This window comes from Cyanistes caeruleus, chromosome 4, assembly GCF_971803275.1.
Source record: "Cyanistes caeruleus chromosome 4, bCyaCae1.hap1.1, whole genome shotgun sequence".
Taxonomy (NCBI): domain Eukaryota; kingdom Metazoa; phylum Chordata; class Aves; order Passeriformes; family Paridae; genus Cyanistes; species Cyanistes caeruleus.
The window spans coordinates 25,435,813-25,445,812 of record NC_141704.1 but is presented as its reverse complement, the minus strand read 5'-3'; the positions used below and the strand labels follow the sequence as shown (position 1 = coordinate 25,445,812).

The window sequence follows — 10,000 nt, the reverse complement described above, 5'->3', positions numbered from 1 at the left end:
TATAAAAAGTTGGCCCTGGGCTTGCAGTTTGTAAGCCCTACAGACTCTGTAAGAAGCTTGAAGCCTTTTTTTTTTTTTTTTTTTTAAGGGAATTTGCCTGCTAGGCAGGTCTTCCCTAGCTCTCACAGTTCTAATTATTTCCTACTGCCCTAATGCTTTCTCTCTACTAAATTCTCCATTGACTGTAATAAAGTCTCCCTACTCTCAAGAGCTTGGAGAGCTGCCTTTTTTTTGCCTTTTTTTGCCTTTTTTTTTTTTTTTTTCTTAAGACTGGAAAAGAGAGGGGGAGAAAGGGAGTGAGAGGAGCGTGCTTTCCAAGGTGGGGTTTCCAAGCTGTCGTTGCTCAAATAAGAATCTTATCCTGAAATTGTCTGCTCGTTTTGCTCGTTTCTGCGTGGGCTCTGGGTAATGCACTCTAGCAGGCTTTTGCCACTCTCCTGTGTGTAAGGTGTGCATCTTACCGTCCTATACACACTGCTCATACAGATAACACTGGCCTACATAGGGATTTTTTTCCAGCAAGTGAAAATAAATAGCAGGTGGAAATTAATTAGACCTTCCTTGCTGTTTTGGGAAGTGAACTGTTGTTTAATAATCACATGAGTGTGACAACATACTCCTCAATTTTAGAAAGCAGATAAATTACTGTGCCCCAAACTGACCTGCTATTTTTATTAGTCCAGAAGAACTGAGATGGTGTGAAAGGAGAAGATACAGCCTTTGGAATTCAGCGTAGCTTTGAGTTAAGATTGAATACGATATTCTACCTTCAATACCTTTATCTGACTGTTGGTGCCAGTCAGTTAAAAGGATGTTCATTTAAACATCTGATAGATAAACCGTAGTACATGGACAGTGGGAAAAATTGTGGCTTATAGTGGAGAGATAAATATTTTAGACAATGCTTGTTTTTTCAGTTGCAGTTTAGCACAAATCAATTAATCTGATTTCTTAATGCTCCCTCATGCCAGCCGAGAGCACCTGTTATGATAACGCTGCAGGAAGGATTCATGTTTTCTTTACCTGGAACCACGTGTGGGTGGGGATTCTGGATTGCTGATTCTTGTCTCAAGTACAATAAATCTCATCTGTGCTAATTTGCAAAATACAATTGTCAATTTTATTATAAAACTTCGTTCAGAAAGGCTTTCAGAGGCCCACCATATGAGTGTGCACTTCAAAGTTTTTATACTATAGCTTGTATTCTTCAGAATATCAGTGTTTTCTGTGTTGGGATCAAGACACTGGTGTCCCACTGCTGCTTATTTTATCCATTTTTAAACTTTTCACTTTACTCATAACTATCATCTTCACTAGTGAGAATATTATAAATAATAAAACTTATCACTTTGAAAAGATGATTTTTTTTTTTACCATGAAAATGTATTTTTTTTCCTCATGAAAGATGCTGATTTTGATCACTGATGCAGATTATACATATTCTTTCTGATTATTCTGTGTCCTATAATGTACAACAGGAAGCTGTTTTTCTGAATGAACTTCCAGCACAAGGTGTTTGGGCATATTTCACATTTTTACAAGGAAAACTTATTTAAGCAGACAGTAGTGTATTAAACCATTAATATGGATACTTTATTTTACAGTGGTACAATGGTGTTTGACCTAATTAGTGTTCTAAACATACTAACTTAGGTACATATTTAAAAATTATGCAGTGACTTGCCTCTGCTTCACTCGAGCTTTGAAAGCTGTTTTAGATAAAGTAAAAAAAAAAAAAAAAAAGCGCCGAAACTCAAAACACCTTTACAAATATTCTCTTAGCTTTCCAAATTTTTTGTTCTCACACATTCAGCTACGTCCTTAATATTTGGCATTTTGATTTATTAAGCAATCTTAAGTCTTAAAGGCTTTTAGCGTACACCAGCGCAAGACTTCAGATGCATTGTGCCTTGTGTCAATGATGAATTAATTCCAGCAGAGCACAAAAGTTACTATTATTTAAGCCTAGCTCCTCACCTCTGCTTTTACATCACACTCCAGTACTAAAAGGCTGCAGACCGGGCTGCGTCTTACGGAGGGAAGCGAGGCAAAGGCGGGTGTGTCACGTCTGTGGATGTAGCAGCGTGGGCACGCTATGGGCAGCGCAGGGCAGCGGGCGCGGGGAGCACCCGCGGGGCGGGCTCCCTGCGGGCCGGGCGGGCAGCGCCCGCTGCGCTCCCTGCGCTCGCTGCGCTTCGCTCTCTGTGCTCCTTGCGCTGCGCTGCGCTCCCTGCGCTCTTTGCGCTTCGCTCTCTGTGCTCCTTGCGCTGCGCTCGCTGCGCTGCGTTCCCTGCTCTTCCTGCCCTTAGCTCCCTGCGCTTCTCTCGCTGCGCTGCGCTCCCTGCGCTTCTCTCCCTGCGCTGCGCTCCCTGCACTTCTCTCGCCGCGCTGCGCTCCCTGCGCTTCTCTCCCTGCGCTGCGCTCCCTGCGCTTCTCTCGCCGCGCTGCGCTCCCTGCGCTGCGCTCCCTGCGCTTCTCTCGCCGCGCTGCGCTCCCTGCGCTTCTCTCGCCGCGCTGCGCTCCCTGCGCTGCGCTCCCTGCGCTGCGCTCCAGGCGCGGCCCCGCGGGGCTGGCAGCGCGCGCCGAGCCTCGCGTGAGCGGCACGTGCGGGGCACGCCGAGGCCGAGCCACGCGGGCCGCGCCGCCCCCTGGCGGCCTCAAGAGGGCCGCTCCCGCCGCTGGCCCGGGCCGGACCCGAGCCCTTCGCGCCGGGCCCGGGCCTCCCGCAAGGCTCGGGCCGGGCCCGGGCCTCCCGCACCGCTCGGGCCGGGCCTGGGCCTCCCGTACCGCCCGGGCCGGGGCCCAGCCCTTCACGCCAGGCCTGGGCTGCCTGCACCGCCCGGGCCGGAGCTGGGCCTGGTACCACAGACCCCGCAAGCCGGGCGTGACACACACCCCGTCATAAATCGAGGAGGTCTAATTGCGGCAGGGCGCACTATCCTGCTATTTGTACAAATAAAAGACCCCATCTTGATGCAAAATAAACACAAAAGCACTGTTGTGACTATAACAGGGAGTCATATACTAATTTATATAATAAGTGGTTGTGCACGCTTTATTCAAGATTATGGCTGCAAGAAATGGCATGAATTGCTGGGTGTGTTTAATGCTGGATTATAGCAATTTGAAACATGTCAAACACATGGCTAATGCCTCATGCTTCACTCATTCTTGCGTAAACCTGCATAGCCACCATCCATTATACCCTTGGTAACAACACAATTCTGCAAGTAAATATTGTTACACTAAGTAACCTTTCAATTCAAGTTGTTTAGGAAGAGAAAATGCAATCTTGTGCAGTCAGTTCCAGTGTCAGTTTAATGTTTCAAAAGGGAAGTGGTGTAGAGAATAAGTATCTGTACAGTGACTTGCTGGCTTAAAACACACACGCGTGCACGTGCGGGCACACGGGCGCATAGAAAATGCCCAGTTTGCTTCAGGGGAAAAAAGTAAAACTGTAGCTTCTAACTCAACAAGGTGGAGTATTTCTTTTTTTTTTTTTTTCATGGGTGATAGCTTTGCTACCCTTGCACGATTAGGTATTCAACCTGCAGTGCAACCATGTTCTAAAATGATCTACAATTTCACTCCCTCCTGCAGACAGCAGCAAATATTTTTCCTATACTATTGTTTAAAATACCGGGTAGCAAGGCTTATATTCCACCTTTGGCGCCAAGAGTTACAGAATCACGACAGAAGTAGGTGCTGGTGAATCTGTCTGTGAATGTGGGTGCGTGTGTGCATGTGTGCCTGTGTAGGCATGCTCATGACTGACAGCGAGTGTGACAGCAAGAGAAAAGAGAAGGATTAGAAAGTATGAATGTGTATAAATGTATGTAAACAGGGACCTGTATATTTTTTCTTGTCCTATTTGAATTACCAAACTTACAGCCTTAGTATCTGGCTGATACCTGTCTATTTCCTTTGTGTTTATTTATGCTTATTTTAGTAACAATCTGTACTATTGTTGTGAAAATAAGAAAAAAAGTGCATTAGTTTGCTCAGTGAGATGTTGCAGGTTCAAATTATTTCTTTACCAATAACTCAAGTTACTGATACATAGACATCAGAAATGATCCTTGTTTAGAGATGTTTTCAGTGCTTCAGTTTGTGAGGATTTAGGGTTGATAGTACATACACACACAAGTGCATAGACTCACGTATATATATATATATATATATGTATGTCTATGCAAGAGAAAGAAGAGAAAAGAAAAAGATTCTATGTTCTTCCTTTCTCCAGCAGCCCTTTATCAGTTGCTGACAGTGAGGAGGGGGCTGAGGACAATCAACACAGTGCATTACTCTAGCCAAAGTTTTAGTGTCATTTTTAAAAATGTAATTTTAAAACTAGAGAAGTACTCCTCACACTTTATTTTTAACATAAAATTATAGGGTCTCTTTTTTATTCATTAAAATACTTCTGTGTTTCTTCCACGTCAAAATGAATTGCCCTTCTAGTATTGTTACTTTGTAGTTTCATTCTGTCTGTACCCAGCTGTTGGATGGGATTTGTTGTTTTCTATTGCCAGAATAGTGTTACTGGTGATGTTACGTTGAAGCCGATTCTGCTGGCTCACAGGCACTTTAACTTTAAATGTACAGTCTGAACTACACTCTGGGGCTTTGCAAGGATACAAAATCCACAAGACATAAAACCCTTTGGTTAATATGAACTGGAAGACATTTAACCCTTCTTTGTTAATTGTAATGAAACAGTCAGAGAGATGTAAAAACAGGAGGGATGATGTATTTATTTAATGCATTTCTGGGTGTTTTGTAATGTTTTGATTATCTAACACCCCTTTGCCCTTTTAATGTGCCTGGCTAAATGTACCACTGTTATTGTCTAACATTTGAATTTGTAAAAGATGAACCTGTCTGTTGGTTAAATCTTTGTTTGACTAAAAGAGGATTAACGTTTGAATTTCCCAAATTTCCAAATCCTTGTAACGATACAGCTGATGAAGTTTTAAATAAATTTCCACTCTGATACACATGTCCTTTTATTGAAAGTAAATATTGTAAAAATCGGAAAGGGCTGTCTGCTTCCACAGTTGTGGCATATCCGCATTAGAATTTTCATATAACTACTAAGGGCAATCAGACCCTTTTCTCTGAATATTTTAAACATTGTACATGTAAAATTTATGCCTAATTTGAATACTTATTAGCTGCCTAATCTCAGAAAAGAGTATTAGCTTTGTTTTTGCCTTGTAAAATTCATCACTGCTTGTATCACATTTTCCATTTCTATTATTTTTCTTCACTGATGTTCATAAGTGTTTTAGAAGGACTGTTTCTTCATAAACACATCTGGTGCTGATGTTGTTTACTGGGTTATAACAGCTGCCCTTCTTTATGTTGGCTGTGTTTGTGCGTAGTTTTTTTGCATCTTGCTTATTTCTGACCAGATCATCCTTAAATAACTCATCTTTTTCTGTTTTAACATTTTTGACACAATATATACTTGCCTTGTAGGAGCTTGTTTGTGGTAGCTCATACTACATTTTAATTAATATCCCATGCACATAGTTAAAGTTGTAATGATCCTTTTCCTGCTTTTTTTTTAATTTTTATTTTTTTTTAAGGAAAGGCAATTGCTCATACTTTGCAAGGGAAAAATAGCTAAGTTAAATAATTAGGCTAAACAGCAAGCTTTGTTTCCTTTCCTGAGTTTGCTTACACATCCCTCTCCCTTCAGAGATGTTTTTTAAAATCACAGCTCAGCCAGGTTGTTGTGAGGACTCTTGTCAGTAGGTCGGGAGTGAGGATGAAGGAAGGGAGCTCCATTCTGATCCTGCAAGAGCAGGAGAGGACTTTGGTGGCTCTGAGAAGAGACACTGACCTTTCCATATTACAGATACAAAATGCACCTTGAAATTCTGGTTTGTAAGGGCACGTTGGTTCTTTATTTACTGCAAGGATTTCAACTGATCTTGGCAGGACATCTCATTGCAATCCTGAAAGTACAGTATATTTATGCAGTGAAAATGATAAAACATTTATTACTGTAGAGAAGGTAATATGCATAATTTATGCTGTTTTTAGCACAATCATTAGTGATATTCTTGATAGATTTTATTTCCAGCTTTCATATCTAATACATGCCTGGAAAATTAATTTTATATCTTTCATTTATTTGCCTATGTTAAAATTGAGTTTTAAGTCATCTTCAAGTGAACAGTTTGATTGCTGCTCATGCATAAGCTTAATTACTTCCCAGGAAGGACAGTATTAAATGTTTTAAATGTCAGAAAAATAAATGAATATCAGGCGTTTGATTAAAAAAATAGGCAATATCTGACGTGTTTGCAGCAGGAGCTTTTTCTTAAAATGCCTCCGAGGCAAAATTTTATTTAGTCACAAAAAAGGAGAAGCCCATTATACTATTTATCATTGGTTGATACCATATGATTTGTAACACCCTTACAAAATTTTAATTTTGTATGATTAGCTGTGCATCATTAAACAACAGCCTTGCATAAGATATGCTGTAAAATTCTGACAGAATCAAGATAGTGAATATTTTAAATAAGGCTGTATAGTCATCCATGGTTGTCAAAGCTAGATAATAGGAAATATAGAGCAGTGTGTGAAATTGTGCCTTCACTTAAACTGGTTTTATAGGTAGACTTTAAAACGTAGTCGTTCATAAATGCTATTGACCATGCTGCGTGCATGGTGTGTTATTTTGGCCGTTAAATGTAAGCACACAAAGCTTGCTTATAGAAATCATAATTCCAGTGATTAGCAGCTGTATGAAAGCAGAGTTTGCATTGCATTTCTTGGTAAACGGCTCTGCGAGGCTTTTTTCTTCTTCTAAAGATGCTGTCTGTGTAATTGGCAGAGAGGGACATCTTGATAATGGAAGTGTGAAGGTGTAACGCGTGTGTTAATTGATACTTCTTAATCACTTTTAGGTATTAAGTCATGATGCAGGAATCTGCGACAGAGACAATAAGCAACAGTTCAATGAATCAAAATGGAATGAGCACTCTAAGCAGCCAATTAGATGCTGGCAGCAGAGATGGAAGATCAAGTGGTGACACGAGCACTGAAGTAAGCACAGTAGAACTGCTGCATCTGCAACAACAGCAGGTAAGTTTGTTTTGTTTCCTGTTTGTTTTTAAACAAATAAAGGGCTGTTTTCAGAGGGGCACCCTTTTGGAGACCCTCAGTGTGTGCTGAATGTGGAGTGTCGTGGAAGTGAGGAGCATGGGGCATTATTTGTTGTTGTTTTAGTGCACGATAATGCTGAAATGCAAGGATCCCGTTCTTGTGGCAGCAACATCTTGCTGATATGGCTGCATGCCACCACGCTTGCCTGGTGATTAAAATCCCGCTGCGTATTTATAAAAGTTGTGCCGAAGCCTTGCGGTGCATGTTTTCAGGAGCTGTTAGTTTACTGTGCGATTCGGGCATGCAGGACATGGTGCGGGGTTTTCCACCAGAGGGCCACATTACTTGAGACTTTGCTTCGCTTGCAATGAATTGTGCCAAAGTCGGAGATGGGCAGTGAAGGGACCCTAGTGAAGGGACCAGAGTGACTTTTCTCAGTAAAGATACTTTGCTGTTGTAGGTGTAATTAAAAAATGCTGGTTAGTTCAAAAGCACTGAAATAGAAAATACAGTATTCCTGTCTGTGTGTGCTTGCGTATGTGTGAGTTGTAATATGGACGTGTAATTCTGAAAACATAGGAAAAGAGAAGAAGCAGCTTTTCTGTTTTGTTCTTTTTTTTTGTTTCCATTCTCATTTTGAAAACATATTTTTTCTCTGTTTGTGTTCCAAACAAGTTAATGGAGAACTGCTCTTGTGTTTAAAACTAAAATTCACCTGCCCTCTGACTGCTGACACCACCTAATTACAAGATGCAATCCATTAATTTTTGTCACTGCAAGATTTCTCTTCCTTTTAAATCTGAACAAACAAAACTCCTATTTTGTCTGCCTAAGGAGTTGCTACTCCATCAGGGAACACAGATTGTACTAATGCAGTGAAGCCCAAACCGTTTGGTAAACAGTCGGGGTCTGATTCTGCAGAGTGCCCAGGATCTGCTTCAAACTCCTGGAAGTCTTCGCTGCCTCATTCTTTCATTTGCTGAGCCCACTCAGCACCTTTGGAGCTCAAACCCTTAGTTTTTAAATGCTGAGGCTTTTTCTTACAATGTCAGGTGTTACATTAATGGAAGGAAAGTTGTCTTCTGTTAGATAAAATATTATAAAAATACTGTTTTATAGAAACATGTTTTAACATGATAGATACATTGCATTTGCACGGGCCTCTGAAATAACAGGTCATAATAGCTCTTAAAATTGAATAATTTTTAGTGCTGAATTAAGCAGTGTACACTAGCTACATTTATAGTTAAATATTTTAAATGGTGACAGAAAATGTGGAAGAAGGAAATAGTTATAGATTGAGATATGAGAAGTTGTTGAGGCTTAAATCTGTGTCTTGCTTCAAATTCAAGTGTATTCTATTTTAACAATTGAGCACTTACAGTATGACAGTCTGAAGAAATACAGGTTTCAGTGTCTTCATTATGTTCTTAGCAGGTTTCTACATCTCTATATATACACGATTATGTGTGTATATACATACCTTGTGTTTTTATACTCTTTTCATATAAAATCGTACACATAGAAGCAGACACAAAAATTTAATACTATTTTCATTTAAAATTATGCCATCATCTTTATTCAGGTGTTCAGACTATAACAAAATTTTAAAATCCTTGTTGAGAACGAGTATATCGAATCGGTGAATATGTTTAGAAAACTAAATTTAAGTGAAGTAGTTTAAAACACAAAAATGCTAATAGAATAATGTGCCACTTACATGTTTCTCAAAGTAGCAGTCCTAGGCATGTGTAGCCAATTTGTCCATACATCCAGAGATTCCGGTAGATAGCATTTGGAAAGACCACAGAGAATTACAACTGAAGATGAAAATATTCAGTTCAGTACTAATAACAGACAGGTTCTGAGGGGACAGGCTTAGAAGTGACAATCTTTTCTTCAAAACTGTGATTAGATCTTAAATAAGCAGGCAGGCAAAGTAAAACCATGGGTACAGTTAATAGGACTCAGGAGGCATTTTATGGTAGGGCTTGCACCATAGGATTTAAATACAACTTGAGTTAGGCATATGAATCCTTCTATAAAACATGTTGATGTGAAACATAAACACTAGTAAACATGCACTAGGATGTCCTTCAGATAACGGGCCGAGCTTTGTGCTACTTTTACTTTTCTTCCTCCTTTTTTTTGTTCCTTTTTTTTTCCCCTATTTTTGACCAAATGCCTTTTCAAATATGAATTAAGAAGAAAATGATGGCTGCTTTTATTATTGTCACTGTAGTAACTCTCTAAAATGATATTTGTAATATGTGACTTATCTGGAAAAGTTTGACACACAGAGAAACAGAAGAAACCCTAGCAATCATTATTCTTAAGATTTTTTATTGTTTAAATATGTGCAAGATGTACTCATCTCATGGTTTAATATTCTGGATTTGGCTTCTCCGAATCATTTTATTGGAAGCCTTCAAATAGACAAATTGAGTTTTTGATAGCTTTTTCTAAAGGAAGCAAGTAAAATAATTGCTGGTTTTAATAATTTCCTTCAACTGGGCAGCTTTGTAAAGGGATGCTAATGCTTAAGAATTTGTTCATCAGCCGAGTAAAATCACAAAATAAGTTTTTATTGTGGCATGAATATTTACTGGGGAAAGTGAAACAAATGAAATTTTAGGCTGTATAGAAGATCAGCTAGGCTAAGTTAATTTTTTTAAGTTATATATGTTTGGATTTGTAGAAAGTAAATAAGATAAAACAGACTTTATTATGTTGTATGCAACCATATGGAGTTTAGGCACTCTTGTTATTTTCTTGATGAACTATGTTGTTGTGGCCTTTATACAGAAATGAGAAGTTAGACTTAAATCAGGGAGTTATTTCTCATCCATGTATCAAGAAAGAATGACAGTATTCTATA

At 39.6% G+C, this 10,000-nt stretch overlaps 1 protein-coding gene across 28 annotated transcripts in view; it reads left to right on the top strand.

Moving 5' to 3' along the window:
• Positions 1–10,000, top strand: part of FOXP2 (forkhead box P2) — a 401,726-nt gene that overhangs the window by 208,241 nt on the left and 183,485 nt on the right. For all 28 annotated transcript variants that reach the window (XM_086887066.1, XM_086887079.1, XM_086887085.1 and 25 more), the window contains one exon: positions 6,924–7,101. In XM_086887066.1, the coding sequence (XP_086743192.1) occupies positions 6,934–7,101 (168 nt within the window). In that variant the 5' untranslated portion in view covers positions 6,924–6,933. The remainder of the gene's footprint in view (positions 1–6,923; positions 7,102–10,000) is intronic.